We start from the raw sequence: 20,279 nt of genomic DNA, 5'->3' as shown, positions 1-20,279 counted from the left end.
GATTCCTCCAGTTCCCTCATTCCCCCTCCCCCCACCTTGTCTCTGCCAAATCCCTCGAACTCAGCACCGCCTTCCTAACCTGCAATCTTCTTCCTGACCTCTCTGCCCCCACCCCACTCCGGCCTATCACCCTCACCTTGACCTCCCTCCACCTATCGCAATTCCAACGCCCCTCCCCCAAGTCCCTCCTCCCTACCTTTTATCTTAGCCTGCTGGACACACTTTCCTCATTCCTGAAGAAGGGCTTATGCCTGAAACGTTGATTCTCCTGTTCCTTGGATGCTGCCTGACCTGCTGCGCTTTTCCAGCAACACATTTTCAGCTCTGATCTCCAGCATCTCCAATCCTCACTTTCTCCACATGACTGGTAATATAAACTTTGAAATGTTGTAACGCCAACACCAAGTTCAAAGGCTCCTTCACAACTCTCAAATATTTCTGCTGAAGAATGTTCAATTTCCTGGAAAAATACCCGATAGGTCTTTCTATCTTCTCGTCATCTTCCTGCAACAGCACAGCACCTATACCTACATCACTTGCAGCAACAGCCACCATGAATGGCTTGCATAATTAGGTGTGGCTAAGTCTGGGGCTGGGGTTAACACAGCTTTCAGGCTGTCAAATGCCTTCTGACAGTCCACTGTCCCCTGAAACTTCTTGCTTTTCTTTAGTGATTCAGTGAACAGAGCAGCCACACTGAATTTTCAATAAAATCCACTCAATCCCTTAGTACTGCTTGTTTGTCGATGGTATGGGAAACTCCTCAATTACCTTTGTTTTTGCATCCCATGGGGCCATTTGTCCATGTCCAAGGTGACTTGGGCTTTGGCAAATTCACTTTTAGCTAGGTTTATCACCAAGCCTGCCTTCCGAAGTCAATTGAACAAGTCTGATAAATGTTGTAGATGTTCCTACCATGTATGACTAAAAATCACCAGGTCATCTATATATACCACACAGTTGGGTAATCCAGCAATGACTTTATTGATTAGTCTCTAAAATGTGACTGGCACATTTTTCATACTAAATGGTATGACTTTAAACTGACACAGTTCATTAGGCATTATGAAAGTCAAAATTGCCTTTGCTTTGTCTAATAAAGGTACCTATCAGTATCCTCTGAGCAAGTCCAACTCATAAATATAAGTTGCTTGTCTTTTGCTTCTAACTCAAACTGCTTCATTTTCAATTGAATTTTAGCTATCTCTAAAGATTCTGATGCTGTTTCCAGCAAATTTAAATGCTAAGCTATTGCTGTAATTATATCATGGAAGGAGGCAGCTCCAACTCCAGCTTGTTTGCTAATTCTAGCAGCTTGGCATTAATTACCTTTTGTAAAACTCCCAAATTCATTTCTTCTACACTGAGAAAACTCTTAGTGACTGAAAGAGACATTGCTATTCCAAGCACTGTTTAAATCAACTGAATTTAACACCCAGAACAAAAGACACTAACACATACCACTCGCTGCCTTCGAGTCCAACAACCCTAATCCCAATTTGGAACTACAGAACAAATCCTACAAAGAGCCCCCAATCTGTTATGGACCAGGCCAGACCCCCTCAAAACATTTCAAGAAGGTAACCCAGATCCTAATTTTGCTTGTTTTTAGTAGGTGTAAGGTGGATATTCCAGAGAGATGCCATTGGTCAAACCAAGTAGTTTTAAACAAAATAGAATTTATTTGGAAGATTACCAAATGAAACACAAACAAAAGAGAACAGAGTACTGAATAACTGACCCTCTCCAAAAACCCAACAGATTATCCCAACCTAATGATGCTGTTCCAAATACTTGCAACAATCCCCATAAACACCCCTTGGCACAAAAGGTAAAATCAAACACAGGGTCCTACAGGAGACAGGTCAGAGAGAGGGAGGGTCAATGCGTCTTTTGGGTCCTGCAGCTTCACAACACTACTTGACCACTTTCAGCGAGTAGCCAGACCAAACCAAATGAAAGAAAAGCTGAGGTGGGCGAACTGACCAGTCACATTTCATTGTACCTTTTTTTAAAACTTGAAAGCCTTTTGCCTGAGGGTGCATCTGTTAGCTATAATCAAATTGGCCTCAAAACCCTTCAACCCTAGATTTTTCAGAACTTGTGCTTTTACGACTTCCTGAAACAAAACCAAGGACAACATAACCTTGTTAAAGAAGCAGCATCATCACAATACTAAAACTATCCTAGTTAATATTTGGGTAGTTTTAATCCTCCAGCATTCCTGCCTTATTATTCTTACACTTCTCTGAAATTTAATTATATGTTTGATCCTCCATCTCTTCCTGACTCTTTGGGACCCCATAGTATGCACTCAACAGTATGTTTGTCCCTTTTGTGCTTTTTATTTCTACCATATGACTTCATTTGATGATGCACAATATTCCAAAATATCATTGCTCTTCACTGTTGTAATTGACTCTTTGATTAACACTGAGGAAAGCCCCCAAAAATGGCCCCTCCTCCCAGCTTTTCTATCCCTCTCTATCTCATCTGAATACCTTATAATTAGGAACATTGAGCTGTCAATCTTCCTCATTTTTCAGCCGAGTCTTGATCATAACTATGATATCATACACCCAGACACTTACCTGTAACCTCAGATAGGATATATCCAAGCTTACTACAGGAAGCAAGGGAAGAGATTGCTGCACCCTTGGCGATCATTGCATCCTCACTGTCCACTGGAATAGTGCCAGATGATCAGAGGGTGGCGAGTGTTATTCCCTTGTTCAAGAGGGGAATAGGAATAATTCTGGTAATTACAGACCAGTCAGTCTTACGTCCGTGGTGGGCAAATTATTGGAGAGGATTCTGAGAGATAGGATTATAATTATTTGGAAAAGCATAACTTGATTAGAGGTAGTTAGCATGGCTTTGTGAGGGGCAGGTCATGCCTCACAAACCTTACTGAATTCTTTGAAGATGAGACAAAACACATTGATGAAGAGCAGTGGATGTGGTGTACATAGATTTTAGCTTAGAGTTTATTGGTCAGTTTCAATACAAGGCTGACCAAAGAGCAGATGTAATAGTACTCCACTTACCTAGCCAAGGCAGCATGATTTATTGTTTTCATAATTCTAAAAGAAAGCTTTCAAGATAAGCAAGGTAAATGAGTCTTGGCATTTGTAGGTCAACAAGCAGAGCTCAGTACAAACGCGTACTAACGTAAAGGCTCAGATTTCAGCCTCTATTTCATCAAAGAACTATGCTTGTAGCATAACTAACCATTACCAATACTCATCAGTCTAAGGCAGATTTCTTTTTAATTTATTTTTAATGGCACGTGGGCAGTTTGGACAAGGCCAGTATTTGTTCCCCATCTCTAATTGTATTTGAACTGAGTCCTTACGAGGGTCATTTATTTCCAAGGGCAGTTAAGAGTCCATCACATTGTCTTGTGTCTGGATGACATTATGGGCAATACAAGTAAGGATGGCAGTCTTTCCTTCACTGAAGGACATTAGTGAACAAGATGGGTCTTTATAAAAATCAACAATAATTCTGTGGTCACCATTACTGAGACTGGTTTCATATTCCAGCTTTAGTATCAAACCAGTGTTTGCAATGTAAGAAATTCGAGAATTGTATCCAATATAACAGCTAATAATGTGTTCTCTGCAACATAATTGATAGAGAAGGTTATGGAGAAGAAAAGACAGAGAAAATTAAATATATTGCTTTATTAGTGATAATCTACACAGAGCAATAGGTTGAAAATTAAAGCTGTAACATTGAAGAATTTTCAAACAAATTACATTGTTTTCTGACATAATTAATATTGATTATGTGTTTTGTCTTTATTATGGATTTGAAATCATATTTGGCAGAACTAATTGATGAAAGTTGAATATTGTTTGAAAAAAAGCCCGGAGAGTTAACTGTCAATCAACATTAATGAGTGGATTCTACATGGCAATGCTTGCATCAATCAGAGTTGATCTGCCAATCAATCAGCACTCCTTTCATCTAGTTAAAAATCACACAACACCACGTTATAGTCCAACAGGTTTAATTGAAAGCACTAGCTTTCAGAGCGCTGCGCCTTCATCAGGTGGTTGTGATGAAGGAGAAGTGCTCCGAAAGCTAGTGCTTCCAATTAAACCTGTTGGACTATAACCTGGTGTTGTGATTTTTAACTTTGTACACCCCAGTCCAACACCAGCATCTCCAAATCAGTCCTTTCATCTAGATCACTTTAGGTTATCTGGTCAGTGCGGATGAGTTAGACTGAAGGGTCTGTTTCCATGATGTATAACGCTATCACTTTATGACTGATATAACCATATGGAGCCATTATTAGTCAAGAGAAAATGAGAGGAAATATGGAGAATATTAAAAAAAACTATTATTTATACTTGTGTACATACTAAACTGTGATTTGGGTCTGATGCAACAGCAATGATTGTTTCATGTTTTATGAATGTGAAGATAAATAATTAAAATGTTGAGTATAAACAATGTGAACAGATACCTCTTAAAACAGAATAAGGATGCTGAGGATATCTAAACTCATGAGCGACATTGATTAATTTTCTTCTCAATGAGTGAAGTATTATTGCCATTAGTGATCCTTATGCCTCCAGAGATCTCAGACAAGTATCAGATAGAAAATGTGTTTAGTTATACTCCAATTCCACTCTCCTGTCTTTCATTCAAAGTTAACATTACTTATAAAAATGAATTGAAATAGCACAATTATTCACACAGTTAGGGCACATATTTTATGTGGCCAGAGCAGTATATCTCTTGTGAAAATTTAATCTTCTTAAAGATGCATTACTTTTGTTGCTGAAAACAATCAAAAACAAGTTTAATAAACTAAAGTTGTCATCATGAACAAATAATTTAAGGGCAACTTTAAGGTCATTTAAGTGGTAATTGGATAAACATATGGATGATAATGGAATAGTATGGGTTGGATGGGCTTCAGATTGGTTTCACAGGTTGGCACAACATCGAGGCCAAAGGGCCTGTACTGTGCTGTAATGTTTTATGTTTTATGTTCTATAAAACATTAATTTCAACTGCAATTTGAAAGAACCTGGGAACAGAAGGAGATCATTAAAATCCATTTGATTAGGTTATAGTTGATCTGTATCTCAACTCCATTTACCCATCTTGATTCCACATTCCTTAATACCCTTGCCTGATAAAAAAAATCATTAATCTCAGTTCTGAAATATTTTCCTAGGCTCAGAAACTATCCAGTTGCTCACAGTGATCAAATTTCCACTACCCTTTGTGTAAAGAAGTCATTCTTAACATTACCACGAAATACCATAGTTCTCATTTAAACATCATGCTCTCTGTTCCAGCCTCCCCCAAAGGAAACAGTTCTCTCCATCTGAACGTGAGAAAGTTTACAAAACTCCTAGAGTTCATAAGCAACACATCTATTAGAAAACTGAACAAAATAAATTTAGCCTCAATATTTTTGTCCCATTAAATGTGCTACTTTTCTCAGCTGACTTTTTTTCCCTAGTAATTCAGATGTCCTTTTCTGATCTGGAGGGCAAATTGAATGACCTATTTATAAGGAACATTAGCACTGCTTTCTCAAATGATTTAAGGTGCTGTAGTATAAAGCTGACTAATTGTTTTTGTGTACAGATACTTTTAAACAATCTGTTCAGATGTGTTATGGTCCACCACTGGAGCAGGTAGGATTGAAAACCTGGGCCTTTCAGGTAAAAGGTAGAGAAACTACCTTTACACAATAAGGGTCCTATTCAATAGAACTGAGCAGATGTAGTTTGTCTCTAATTGATATTAAAGAGCAAAATGAGATAAAATCAACTGAAAAACAGGTTTAGATTAGTCAGCTCCTTGAGCCTACCCTGCTAATATACATCTCAACCCCAGTTACCTGAATTTTCACCATATACCCTGATATTCTTACCTAACATAAATCTATCTCAATCTGTCTCATATGAGCATACAAATTAGAATTAGACCTTTCAGCCCATCATTCGTTAACATCATGCCTGATCTGTTGGTGTAGCAAATCCATATTCCCATCTACCTCTGGGTCTTTCACACCATAATAATTCTGTGATTTTTGGAAGACACACTGAAAGAGAAAACAATTCCTGTCGTCTCTGTCCTGAAACAGCAATCCCTAATTTTAAAATATTATCCCCTTGTTCTGGACTCGACCCATAAGAGGAAATATCCTTTCCATTCCACCTTGTCAAGACCATTCAAGGTCTTCAAACTATGAAACTTCAATCAAATCATCCCTCACTCTTCTAAACCCCAGTGAAAACAAGCCGAGCCTGTCAAATATTTCCAAATAAGCACCAAATCTTTTGGCATCCATAGCATTTTTAGGGGGAAAGAGTTCCAGTTTATCCTGATTTCTCTCATGAATGGCCAAGTTCTATTTTTAAGATTGTTCCCTTGCTCTTGATTGCCTCACCTGAGGAAGTAGTTTATATGTATTAGCACCGTCAAATTCCTTTCACATTTTAAACAGCTCGACCTCCTATAATCAAGAGAAAGTAAACCAAGTTTATGCAACCTGCCCGCTTAATTTAGAACATCTAAGTCTCTAAAAGTGAAACGTACAATATCACTCATCAGAATAGAGAGACAAAACAGAAAATAAGAAAGTCGAGTGATGTTTATGTAAGAAGCTATTCTAAGAGCAGGCAAATTGAAAGAGATGTATGGATCAGAAAGAAACATTAAGCATCAGATTTGGGAGAGACGGATGGAGCAGTAAACGTACAGAAACAGTAAAGTGAAAGCAAATAAATTATTGTTCTTCTTCTGCTGCTATGGGTTGGCTTGAGATTCCAGCAGCAACAATTGCAAAAAAGATCTCTGGGCAAAATGTTCTTAAATAAACAAATGCCTTGGGCACTGGATTTCCAATCATCACCTCCTTGCTGCCTCTGTTCACTGTGTACAACACTTCTTCTGCTACTTCAACTGGATGCACACCATATGCCCATTTCCTGAAAAAAACTAAACAGAATAAAACAATTAAAGGCGGGACATAATTGACATTTCTCCCTAGCTTATTTCCCAAGATTTGCCCGTTGTCGCTTTCCTAATAATTCTAGAATGATTATTTTTCAATCAAGATTTCACTTCTCTGACCTGTCAGTTCAGATTTAAAGAGGCAAAAGTGAGTACTGCAGATCCTTGAAACCAGAGTCTAGATTAGAGTGGTGCTGGAGAAGCACAGCAGGTCAGACAGCATCCGAGGAGCAGGAAAGTAGACGTTTCAGGCAAAAGCCCTCCATCAGGATTGGAGGCAGGGAGCCTCCAGGATGGAGAGATAAATGAGAGGGGGGAGGGGCTGGGGAGAAAGTAGCATAGAGTATAATAGGTGAATGGGGGTAGGGATGGAGGTGACAGGTCAGAGAGGAGGGTGGGTTGTTGGGGGGCGTGGACTTGACCAGGTAGTCACAGAGGGAATGGTCTTTGTGGAAAGGGGAAAGAGGTGGGAAGGGAAATATATATCTGTTGGTGGGGTCCGTTTGGAGGTGGAAGAAATGTCGGTGGATGATGCGGTTTATGCGAAGGTTGGTAGGGTGGAAGGTGAAGACCAGAGGGGTTCTGTCCTTGTTGCGGTTGGAGGGTTGGGGCTTGAGGGTGGAGGTGCGGAATGTGGATGAGATACGTTGAAGGGCATCTTCAACCACGTGGAAAGGGAAATTGCAGTCTTTAAAGAAGGAGGCCATCTGGTGTGTTCTGTGATGGAACTGGTCCTTCTGGGAGCAGATATGGCGGAGGCGGTTGAATTGGGAATACGGGATGGCATTTTTGCAGGAGGTACGGTGGGAAGAGGTGTAATCCAGGTAGCTGTGGGAGTCGGTGGGTTTGTAAAAAATGTTAGTGTCAAGTCAATGGAGATGGAGAGGTCCAGGAAGGGGAGGGAGGTGTCAGAGATGGCCCAGTTCAGATTTAAAGTCATGTGGCATGATTCAATTCAATGTCCTGGCCAATTTTTCTCTAGGTCATTAACTGTTAGTTCTGTTGTATTTTCATACATAAGTTGTCACATTTCAAAATGATTCATTATAATTGAAGTGCTTTCAGATTTTTCTCCCAAACATCAGACTGCATTAAATAAGCCCAAGGAAATGACCTCACTTCAGTGAAATTCCAGGAACACATTTTAAACTGAGCTTATCTCAATCATTCGCAAAAGCAACAGATCCTACCAAATATCAACTGGTTTCAACCACCAAAAGATTGTACACACCTAGAATTGCAAGATACATACTAACGAAATGCTCAACAGACAGATTTTTAAACTCTTTCAGAAGCTTGAGGGTCTGTTGAAGGAAGACACTGAAACTTACATTTCCAAATGGATGCCTCCCAATTCCCAACCTCTGGCATTTGGTGATAGGAGCGAATGAATGTTGGGCTCACAGTGCTCACGGTGATCCCGAATTCTGCAACTTCAGCCCTCAGGCAATCGAAAAAGGCTTGCATTGCATGTTTAGATGCTGCATCTAAACAGTGAAGAATATGAGTTTGAAGTTTATTGTATATTCTAAGAGGATATTTGTAGGCAAAATGTCCTGCCATGAATGGGAACTATGTTTTCCAGTGAGTTTCTTTAATCTTACCAAGTTTTTATTTCCCCCAGGAAATTAATATGATCTGGAATGCACTGGCTGAAAAAGCATTGGGATTTGGTACATGCTTGAAAAGGAAAATTTACTTGGAAAGATGGAAAAAAGTGTGACGAATAATTTTTTTCTATGCAACCACAGGGTGAAGATCCTTATTCTCTGTCATATCACAATTGGAAATGAACATCACCCTATTTGGAGTGAAACACAACCCTATCAGGCATTCCTGGGTAATCTATACTTTGAACAAAGTTAAAAATCACACAACACCAGCTTATAGTCCAACAGGTTTATTTGGAAGTATTAGTTTCGTTATACTTTGAACAATTAAACTAAAGTTCCCACTGTCCTGCCTCAACTATGAAAGTTAACCCCAATTTCTAAACAGCATGTGCTACTTTCAGCTAAAGTAATTAGTTAATGTGTACTAGGATTTGGATTTAGATTACCAAAACCTGTGCAACTCCTTTAACTTTCCCTCTAGACTGGACAGCTTGATTTTCCATAATACTTCCTCACCACTCTTTACACCACTCTATTCTTGTCACTTTCCTCAGTGACTGCCCCACAACCTTGGCTTTTTGACTCCATGCTATGGTAAGATTATACAAATATTGCACATGGTATATTCAATCTTAAGAACCTATTATATGCAATTAGTGAAGAAAATATAGAGTGCATATCTTTGAAATTAAGTTAATGGAATCATCCCTGCTTTTGATAGGCCTCACAGTTATTTATCCAATGTACATGACAATATTTAAAAATTAATTGAAATGTCATACATGGGGCTATCGGTTAGGGAATAGTAGGAATACCATCCTTTATTGATATGAACATTAAAAATTAACATTAGAGTTATGCCAAATATTTTAGAATGGGAAGTTGTGATGGAATTTCAATGGCCGGAAACAAAATTAGAGGTTTATAGGGTTTGTTGAACTGATGGAATCGGAGACTTGTAAACCATGAATTCCAAATTTCTGAACTACGATTATAGTACCAATTCCATAGAAAATTAACATTATATATTCATGATGATTGTCACAGTAAATTGGATAAAACTCTGCAATATACAGATGTAATGTTGATCTATGAGGGTTATATATTAAGATACTATTGTTTAAGAATATTAATTATATTTTTTGTGAAATAAACACAGGTTATAAAAATTTCTATTTAATCAGCAACTTTGCAAGTTCGATATTAGAAGAAAGCCAGAAGGACCCACATTTGCTTACTGTTTCACACATGTAATGAAATGCCATGTCCTAAGTGTGGCATCTACACACACTTATATACCCTCTTTAATATAGTTATAGTCATGTCAGTTACAACTTGTGTAAAACTTACAGGCTGCACGAAATGGAAGTCCTAATTTTCCCTGGATGCTGTTGACTATCACAATCTGGCCACTATGTCTGGAGATCATCGAGGGAAGAAGCTCTATGAAGGTAAAGAAAATTTTGTTTACATAACTAAAAATCTATTTATTTTTGGTACAGAACTTAAACACTGCTAAAAAGAGACATGAAGATTTTTTCTTGCACGCATCAGGATTGAAATGCAAGATGACCAAAACCAGAAAGGGAGGCAATGGCCTAATGGTATTATCACTGGACTGTTAATCCAGGGATCCAGATAATATTCTGAAGACCTGGGTTTGAATTCCACCACAGCAGATGGTGGAATTTGAATTCAATAAAGATCTGGAATTAAGAGTCTAACTTAGAACAGTACAGGCCCTTCGGCCCTCAATGTTGTGTTGACTTTTTATCCTACTCTAAGACCAAACTGACCTACGTACCCTTCATTTTACTATCATCCATGTGCCTATCCTAGAGTCACTTAAATATCCCTAATGTATCTGACTCTAATCCCACTGCTCTCAGTGCATTCCATGCACCTGCCACTCTCTGTGTAAAGAACCAACCTCTAAAATCTCCTTTAAACCTTCTTCCAATCACCTCAAAATTATGCTATCTTGTGATAGCCATTTCTGCTCTGGGAAAAAGTCACTGGCTATCCACTCTATCTATGCCTCTCATCATCTTGGACATCTCTATCAAGTCACCTCTCATTCTTCTTCACTCCAGTGAGAAAAGCCCTAGTTCCCTCATTCTTTCTTCATAAGATATGCCCTCCAGTCCAGACAGCATCCTGGTAAATCTCCTCTGCACCCTGACTAAAGTTTCCACAGCCTTCCTATAGTGAGGTAACCAGAACTGAACCCAGTATTCCAAGTGCAGTCTAACCAGGGCTTTATAGAGCTGCAGCATAAACTTGCGGCTCTTAAACTCAATCCCCCGCTAATGAAAGCCAACATACTATATGCCTTCTTAACAACCCTATAAATTTGGGGGATCTATGGACATTGACCCCAAGATCCCTCTGTTTCTCCACACTGCCAAGAATCCTGCCTTCAACCCTGTAATCTGCATTCAAATTTGACATTCCAAAATGAACCATTTCACACTAACGATGGCTATGAATCCAATGTGGATTGTCGGAAAAACCCATCTGGTTCACTGATGTCCTTTAGGGAAGGAAACTGCTATCCTGACCTAGTCTGGCCTACATGTGACTCCAGGCCCACAGTAATGTAGTTGACTCTTAACTGTCCTCTGGGCAATTAGAGATTGGCAATAAATGCGGCCTAGCCAGTGATGCCCTCATCCTGTGAATGAGTAAAAATAAAGAAAAATCTTGACAACATTTGGAGAGGATGCTGATTGGCTGGACAATGGTTTGCCTGGAGATGCAACAGGAACTGTTAACGACCAGTCTTAGTTAGCTGATGAAATTCAAACCAGACACCTCTGTGCAAGTCAGAGACCAACCAATCAGCAAACTCATGTTGTAAAAAATGCTGTACCTGTCTGATTGCAAGATGAAAAGCTTTGACTTCATGTTTCTTTTTAACAATGTTTAAAAATCTGTACTGAACTTATTACAAACTCAATCTTATATTGAACACTTAAAATTTTAAAGATTGAATTATTTAACTTTGAATTGATTTCCTGAAGACAGAACTTCTCTTCAGGATTGCAGGATATTTAATTACTATTTATCTTCTCATGGAGCAAACTACCACATTGTTCTAACCCAGTAGTTCAATTATCCCATTGCTAATTCTGCCATTTTCACCCTTAAATATCAACTCGAGTTATAGAGTCATTGAGATGTACAGCACAGAAACAGACCCTTTGGTCCAACTCGTCCATGCCGACCAGACATTCTAAACTAATCTAGTCCCATTTGCCAGTATTTGGGCCATGTCCCTCTAAACCTTTCCTATTCATATATCAATCCAGATTTCTTTTAAATGTTGTAATTGTACTAGCCTCCACCACTTCTTCTGGCAGCTCATTCATACACGCATGACCCTTTGCATGAAAAAGCTCCCCCTTAGGTCCATTTTAAATCTTTCCCCTCTCAGCCTAAACCTATGCCCTCTAGTTCTGGATTCCCCTACCCTAGGGAAAAGACCTTGTCTATTTACCCTATCCATACCCCTCCTGATTTTATAAACCTCTAAGGTCACCCCTCAGCCTCTGACACTCCAGGGAAAACAGCCCCAGTATATCCAGCCTCTCCCTGTAGCTCAAATCCTCCAAACCTGGAAACATCCTTGTAAGAGCTATTTCTTCTCATTTCCAACTGCTTTGTAAAGAAATGTTAATATATCATGTGTCGTCTTGAATATTTGCTGTATCTACATGTTAACTATTTGTAATTTAGAAACCTGACAGTGTGGAAGCAGGCCATTATACCCATCGAGTCCACAGCAAACCTCCAAAGAGCATCCCACCTAAACCCAACTGCTGTCCTATCCCTGTATCAGTCTATTTCCCATGGCTAATCCACTTAGCCTGTGCATCCCTGGACTGTGAGAAGAAACCTACGCAGATACAGGGAGAACATACAAACGCCACATAGACAGACAGTCACCCGAGGTTGGAATTGGACGCATATCCCTGACACTGAGGTAGCAGTGCTCACCACTGGAGCCACCGTGCCAGGCCACAATGTTTTATTTGTCATTATTAATCTTTTAAATCTAGATTTATTTACTGAAATAAGTTCTACCTTAAACTCTGGTGGGATTTGAACCTAAGAATCTGGGTAGCTAGTTTACTAGCCCAGTAACAATACTCCATTGCCTGCTGTACAAAGACACCCCCATCCCTCTGAATATCAACATTTTACAGTGTTGTACTATTTTAAAATATTCTACATTATTTTATTTGTACCATTGAAAATAGAAGCAGAAGTAGGCCATTCTGCCCTTCAAACACGCTCTGCTACTCAATAAAACTATGACTGATCATCCAACTCTGTATCTTGTTCTCATTTTCTCCTCATACCCTTTGATCCCTTTAGCCCTATGAGCAATATCTAACTCCTTCTTGAAAACGCTTGATTCTGTGACTTCAATGAATTTCAATGGAAAAGAATTCCACACTACTCTCTGGGTGAAGAAATTTCTCTTCATACTAGTAGCAAAGTGAATAATATCACATTTCCTCACATTATATTCCATCTGCCACAAATTTGTCAATCATTAAACTTTTTCACAGCCTTTTTGCATTATCTTCATAGCTTGCTTTCCAACCTTGCTTTATATGATCAGAAAACAAACTCCTCACTTAGCCGATGGATTGGACTGTGAATAACTGAGACCCAGATACTGAACTTTGGATACCCCGCTGGTTGCATGCAGCTAACCTGAAAGTAGTCTGTTTATTCTCAGTCTCTGGGAATAGTCCGTAGATTAGTCTGTTAATCAACCCTCAATGCCTGCTAATACATTAACCGATCCCATGTGTCCTAACTCTTTGGAGGGTTGGTGTGGACTTGTTGGGCCGAAGGGCCTGTTTCCACACTATAGGACCTCTATGAATTCTCAGTCATTTCAACATTCCATTCATTTCTCATAGCAGCTGCCCTTTATTTACTGAAATGCATTTCAAATATATTTCTTTTTTGTCCTGAAAATAGTGGCAATTTCTTAACAAATTGTGGTATCAAATTGACAACTTTTAATTAATTATTTTGTTATGTCTTCAAGATCTTGCTTATCCCACTGACAGTTAAGTGTTAGACTATTTCTTACCTTTAGTCAGAGCAACTGGTCCAAAATAGTTTGCATCCATTATTTTCTTGTCCATTTCTAAAGTGACATTGAGAGCACCTCCTTTAACTTTCAGACTGCTGTTGTTAATCAGCACATCCACACAACCATAGGATTCCAGAATTTCCTTTGCTACCTCAGGAACGTTCCCTGTTTCGCTGAGGTCCAGAAGCACAAGCTTTGGACTGAATGTCTATAAAAAAAAAACAAGTCTTCATAAATATTGGTCCAAAAAACTGGCATTTTAAAAAATTTTCTTCAATCAAAAGGAATTCAATGTAAAAATGTTATAAAGTACAAAACATATGAGAAGATCAGTATTCCATATTAGAGCTTTGCCAGAATGGATGAACTACTACAGCCAGTACTGTCTGGTAAATCTACTTATGTCTGATTAAATTTATATTTTATTCCCTTTTTAAATTTTTTTTTGTTTATTCTCCTTCAATCATATAATGACAGGTCTTATTCCCATATAATGCAGTCTGAAAACCTCACAAATCTACCACCTAAAGGACAAGGACAGCTGGTGTATAGGAGCCACTTCTGACCTGGATATCTATCACCATTCCTACTTAGTCACAGAGTTATAATCCGAGATCTCCTTACTCAACAGCACTCATTCACCATGGATTCCCAGCAGTACTAAGGGAATGCTGTCCTCCACATTCTCAGAGGGCTGAAGGGATGAGTGATGCTCAAGACACCAATAGCCTGAGAATTTTCTTTGTCTTTTAGAATACTAACACACATGTAGATTTAGCAACCTCATTCAAAGGTACAGGAATGCAGTAATTAATTTAAAGTCAGGGAGGGTAAGACTTTTCAATTCATAGATCTCACCTCCTGTTGCGCAAATTATATTCTTTTGATTGTTTGTTGTGTTTTCTTTGCATTATAAAATCATGAGGGACATGGATATGATAAATAGACAAGGTCTTTTCCCTGGGGTGGGGGAGTCCAGAACCAGAGGGCAAATGTTTAGGGTGAGAGGGGCAAGATTTAAAAGTGGCAACTTTTTCATTCAGAGAGTGGTGCATGTATGGAATGAGCTGCCAGGGGAAATGGTGGAGGCTGGGAGAATTACAGCATTTAAAAGACATCTGGATGGAGATATGAATAGGAAGGGTTTAGAGGGATATGGGTCCAGTGCTGGCAAATGGGACTAGATTAATTTAAGATATCTGGTCGGCATGGATGAGTTGGACCAAAGGATCTGTTTCCATGCTGTACATCTCAGTGACTCTATATTCGAACCAAAGCTAACAAAAACCATGCCTTTAAGGAATAGTCCAAATCAGAAGAACCTGGCATTTGAAAATGACTGAGAAGTATATTTCACTGTCCTGTATATTGAGGTAAATTAAATCATATTTTCTTTCAGTCTTGTACAGTTTTGACTTTAATGCTACCACTCCTGTTTATCTAGACCTAGTCACATAATCACAATATTGATGTATAGGTTCACCACATTTAAAAGTCTTGATGATGTAAATCAAAAGGGTCAGGAGCAAGTAGTATTACTTTCATTCCCATCTCCATAAAAAAATCTATCAGAAAGAAATATACTTTTTAAAAACAGTACTCACACAACTGGGGTCTGCAACATCAATTAGAGCCTGTTGCAGGGCTTCTAACTTTTCCAAGTCATTACCACATAAGACTACTCGTCCTCCTCCATTGTGAAATACCCTAGAACATTCTGTTAAACAATAAATTAAACATGAATTTGTGTTTATTTCAAATAGACTTTTATATTTATGTTTAGACCAATTAATGCATCCGTGACAAAGGGGCCACCCTTGTGATTTCAAATAAACCTGTTGGACTATAACCTGGTGTCATGTGACTTCAGGCTTTGTTGCACTGAGTTAGGGCTTTGGTCACGTTACTGGTCTATATTCTTTTCGGGACATACGTTGGCCCCTGTATGATGGAATAGATCAGTAATAGATGAAAATCAGCCTAATGGAAAATGCTAACATGGTGACCACTGAATCTCTGAATCATATCCAAATTGAGACTTCGAAATTGACTAATATTTGCTTGTTGTTGTTTCCTGTCTACATGATCAGTAGAATCTGGTGTTAGTTTTTTTCAAAAAGCATTATAATCTTGCTGCAGGGACCAAAAATTAGGCTTCACCTCATGCAGGAGAGGGTGGGACCTTGTGGCTGCATTGTGGGGAGGATATTACTAGGGGGGCACCTAATTAACAGACCACCACTGGGACCATTGTCCCAGTGAAGACAGTAGCCTTTCTCACAGAACTGTTAGCCCAATTAGAGACCTGGCACTTGGCAGCTTAGGAAATAGCCCCTTTGGAAGTGGTGAGGTGAGGAACAGAATTCCCTTCCATAGGCGTACCACCTCTCCATCAATGGACTACAGCAGTTCAAAAAAACGTATTACTAACCCTTTTTCCAAAAGTGAATGGGGTGTGCAATAAATGCTGGCTGACCCCCAGTAATACCTACATTCCCAGGAATGAATAAATGTAAAAGAGAACCCCTCTATGTACCAGGCTGGGATGAGCCACAGGCAACATTGCCTCTGGCATGGGACCATCCTCTGTGGGCTATCGAGTTCCCAGAAAGTGAGGCCCTTCTCCTCCTCTTGCTGCCATTCCCCCACCCCTACATCACCCCCTCCATGAGTCGACTAGGAGACGGTTTATCAGTCTCATCACATGATGGGTAGCAACAGCAAGACTCACTATATCCCAGCATCATTATAACATGGCTATTAACCGAATCATTAGTTACTCACCCCTTGCCAGTGTCCCCAGCTATACAGCCTTTCCCACTTCTCAGAATATCCTTGACGGTGGGAAGACATCAGCTACCCTTACGCTACTTTCCAACACTATATGTTCACCAACTCCCCAGCCTGTCTCCAGAGAGCTAGGATCAGCCAGCCCAGAATTATAGCATACAAACAGGCTATGCAATCCAACCAGTATATATAACTATACATATTCTTCTTGCAGGTTTGCTCCCCAAATCTCCACCTAACAACAAATTTATCAACTTGCTTTCCTCTCGTATGCCTATCTAGCTTTCCATTACATGTATTTGTGCTGTATGTCTCAACTAATTAATAAACCTGTAATCTCAAAACTGGTGTCAGTAATTGTGATCATGACATCTGCTTGTGAAAACCCATCTGGCTCACTAATGTCCTTAAGGGAACAAAATCTATTACCCTTATCTGATCTGACCTGCAAATGACTCCAGGTTCAAGCAACATATTTGACTCTTTACTCGAGCATACCACTCCCTTCAAGGGCAATTTGAATTGGGCAACAAATGCTGGTCTTGCCAGCAATATCCCAGTCCCATGAAAATGGAAACAAAATGAAAACTTCGAGACCAATTTTTCTTTTAAATCAACCTGCTCAGAGATGTTATTACACACCTCTGGAACAGGTGGGACTTGAACTGACACCTACTTTTGGTCTCTTCCCATATTTGAAACATCTTCATTGCATCTGCTTGATAAACCCCTCTCAGAATCGTAAAGATCTTTATCAAGTCACTTCTCATCCTTCTCTTTACTGGAGACCTGTTCAGTCTTTCTCTTTATAATACAAAAAGTAGGTTTGTGTAAAGAACTGCATTGTGAAAGATGCATCCTCCATACAAAACACAAAAAAGACATAAAAGATGATGATTAGATTCCCTACAGTGTGGAAACAGGCCCTTTAGCCCAACAAGTCCACACTGACCCTCCGAAGAGCAACCCACCCAGACCCATTTCCCTCTGACTAATGCACCTAGTCCTATGGGCAGTTTAGCATGGCCAATTCACCTAACCTGCGGTAGGAAACTGGAGCACCCAGAGGAAACCCACGCAGACATGGGGAGAATGTGCAAACTCCGCACGGACAGTTGCCCGAGGCAGGAATTGAACCCGGGTCCCTGGTGCTGTGAGGCAGCAGTGCTAACTGCTGAGCCACCGTGCTGTCCCAGCACTTTTTGAGGAAGGGCAGGGGTGTACCATAATCCTTATTCCCCTTTCCTCACTTGTCTAATCTGAAATACTGGCACAGTCTTTGTTTCAACCATTATCCCTAGTGGTGTACACTACAACCTCACAACCACCTATAACACTGCAATAAATCATTTAGATATTATTACCCTTTGTTTTAATCTCCTAAAATCACCTCCACTTGACAATGAAGAAAGGTGCATTTAAACAACAAAGCTTGCAGTAAAATTTACTTTGCTGTTTAAATGGGACTTCAGTATCCTTCATTCACAGCATGTCACAGATTGACTGCCAAGAACAGGAAGAGAGAACTTCTTGCCTAAATATAGGTGTTATGACTACCATGAAGGCATTTGATCACCTCTATATATAGTTTTAAACCATTTATGCTGATGAAAGGCCGTATAGCAGACTCTGATATCAACTGTCAGTGGCTTTGGTGATTCATTTCCAAGGGCATTTTCCCATTTCTTTTGAAAATTGTGCAGGTATGAAATCAGAGTTTCATCAAATAGACTACTGATGTCTCTATATATGGGACTGAAGCAATTCTTTTTTTGAGTCAACCCATTGCCAGAATGTAAGGATCTATTGTCAACAAAGGCATTTCCAGCCAAGAGAGACTATGAATTATGTATAGCTTAAGCATAACCACTCCACAAGCATGGGGTAAGGTGAGGAGGCAGGGCCTCCATGAACTACCACAGTGGGGATCCAGGAATCGAACCCTACTTTGTCAGCTTTATTCTGCACTTCGCTCCGATCATCTAACTGACCCCAGTTCCAGAATTAAAGCTTGTTCACTGCTGTAATAATCTTTCTAACATTGACACTGTTCATTTAATATAAGTCTTTAAAGTGTGACACAGTACATTTAAAAAGAAGCTGCTCTGTTTATTTGCAAAAGTCACTAGAGGACAAGATAGCCGAGTGTTCCACATACTGCCCTTTTATTTCTAGACTTGCGTTTGAATCTTGCTTAGATTGAATTAATTAAAATTTGAACTAACTTATTCATTTCACACACAAAAATAAGAAATCAATTGCTGAAGACACTGTAAAGGCTATAAATCCTGACAAAATTGCATCAATAGTACTGAAGACTTGAGCTCCAGAACTAGCCATGCAACTAAGCCAAGCTGTTCCAGCAAAGCTACAACATTGGTAACTACCCTGCACCGTGGGAAATTGTCCAGGTATGTCATGTCTCCAAATCCAACCTAACAAAGTATTGTCTTGCCTTGATAAGTTGATAATGCAATAAAGTGACAGTCACACAACAATAACCTGCCCACTTACATTCAGTTAAGATTCCTCCAGGGTCATGCAGCTTCTGACCTCATTACATCCTTGGTCCAAGCATGTAAAGGAGAACTGAACTCAGCAGCTAAGGTGAAAGTTACTGCTGTTGACATTGCAGCACATTTGATTAAATGTGGCATCAAGACACCTGAATCAAACTGGAGCCAGTAGGAATTAGATGGAAAACTCTCCACTCTTAGTCATAGCTAACACAAAGAAAGATTGCTGTGGCAGTAGGTCAATCATCCCAGGACTTTGTTTCAGGAGTTCCTCAGGGTTCTGTCCTCGACCCAGCCATCTTCAACTGCTTCACTAGTGTTCTTCATTATAACGTCAGAAGTAGGATGTTCACTACGTTAAAAAATCACACAACACCAGGTTATAGTCCAATAGGTTTAACTGGAAGCATTCGGAGCGACGCTCCTTCATCAGGTGGTTGTGTCCAACAGGTTTAATTGGAAGCACTAGCTTTCAGAGCGCTGCTCCTCCACAATTGTGGAGACACAATTGTGTACTCCACAACCACCTGATGAAGGAGCAGCGCTCCGAAAGCTAGTGCTTCCAATTACACCTGTTGGACTATAACCTGGTGTTGTGATTTTTAACTCTGGATATAACTTGACTGATAATTGGCAAGTAACATTCGTATCACACAAATGTCAGTCATTGGCCATCTCCAACAAAACAGAATCTAATTATCTCTCTTAACTCTTCAGAGGCATTAACATTCCTGAATTCCTCATGATTCTGGATGTTATCACTGATCTGAAACTAAACTCGATTAAACAAGAGCGAGGAATCCTGCAGCATCTCTAATAGAATAACAAGCTTCAATCAAGTTAAAAATGCATACTTCTACAATCATTGTTAAAAATCACACAACACCAGGTTATAGTCCAACAGGTTTAATTGGAAGCACACTAGCTTTCAGAGCGACGCTCCTTCATCAGGTGATTGTGGAGGGCTCGATCCTAACACAGAATTTATAGCAAAAATTTACAGTGTGATGTAACTGAAATTATACATTGAAAAATTGATTGTCTGTTAAGCCTTTCATCTGTTAGAATACAGTGATAGTTTCACTTCTTTCATGTGTAAATCACAAAACCTTTTTTTAAAGTTGCATTCTCGGGTTAGCTGTTAACAATGGTGATAGCTCGACAATATGTTGAAGGTGTGGGCCCACACCTTCAAAATATTGTCTAGCTATCACCATTGTTAACAGCTAACCCGAGAATGCAACTTAAAAAAAA

The 20,279-nt window shown here is 39.5% G+C and overlaps 1 protein-coding gene across 2 annotated transcripts in view; it reads right to left on the bottom strand.

Annotated features, from left to right (window-relative positions):
• Positions 1-6,199: 6,199 nt before the first annotated feature.
• Positions 6,200-20,279, bottom strand: part of dhrs7cb (dehydrogenase/reductase (SDR family) member 7Cb) — a 29,987-nt gene continuing 15,907 nt past the window's right edge. For both annotated transcript variants that reach the window (XM_043714240.1, XM_043714241.1), the window contains exons 3-7: positions 15,324-15,436; positions 13,717-13,927; positions 9,954-10,046; positions 8,322-8,477; positions 6,200-6,975 (exon numbers count right to left, since the gene is read on the bottom strand). In XM_043714240.1, coding sequence (XP_043570175.1) covers positions 6,764-6,975; positions 8,322-8,477; positions 9,954-10,046; positions 13,717-13,927; positions 15,324-15,436 — 785 coding nt within the window. In that variant the 3' untranslated portion in view covers positions 6,200-6,763. The remainder of the gene's footprint in view (positions 6,976-8,321; positions 8,478-9,953; positions 10,047-13,716; positions 13,928-15,323; positions 15,437-20,279) is intronic.

Source organism: Chiloscyllium plagiosum, chromosome 24 (genome assembly GCF_004010195.1).
Source record: "Chiloscyllium plagiosum isolate BGI_BamShark_2017 chromosome 24, ASM401019v2, whole genome shotgun sequence".
Taxonomy (NCBI): Eukaryota; Metazoa; Chordata; class Chondrichthyes; order Orectolobiformes; family Hemiscylliidae; genus Chiloscyllium; species Chiloscyllium plagiosum.
The sequence above is the reverse complement of the archived record's forward strand: the minus strand, read 5'-3'. Positions and strand labels throughout refer to the sequence as shown.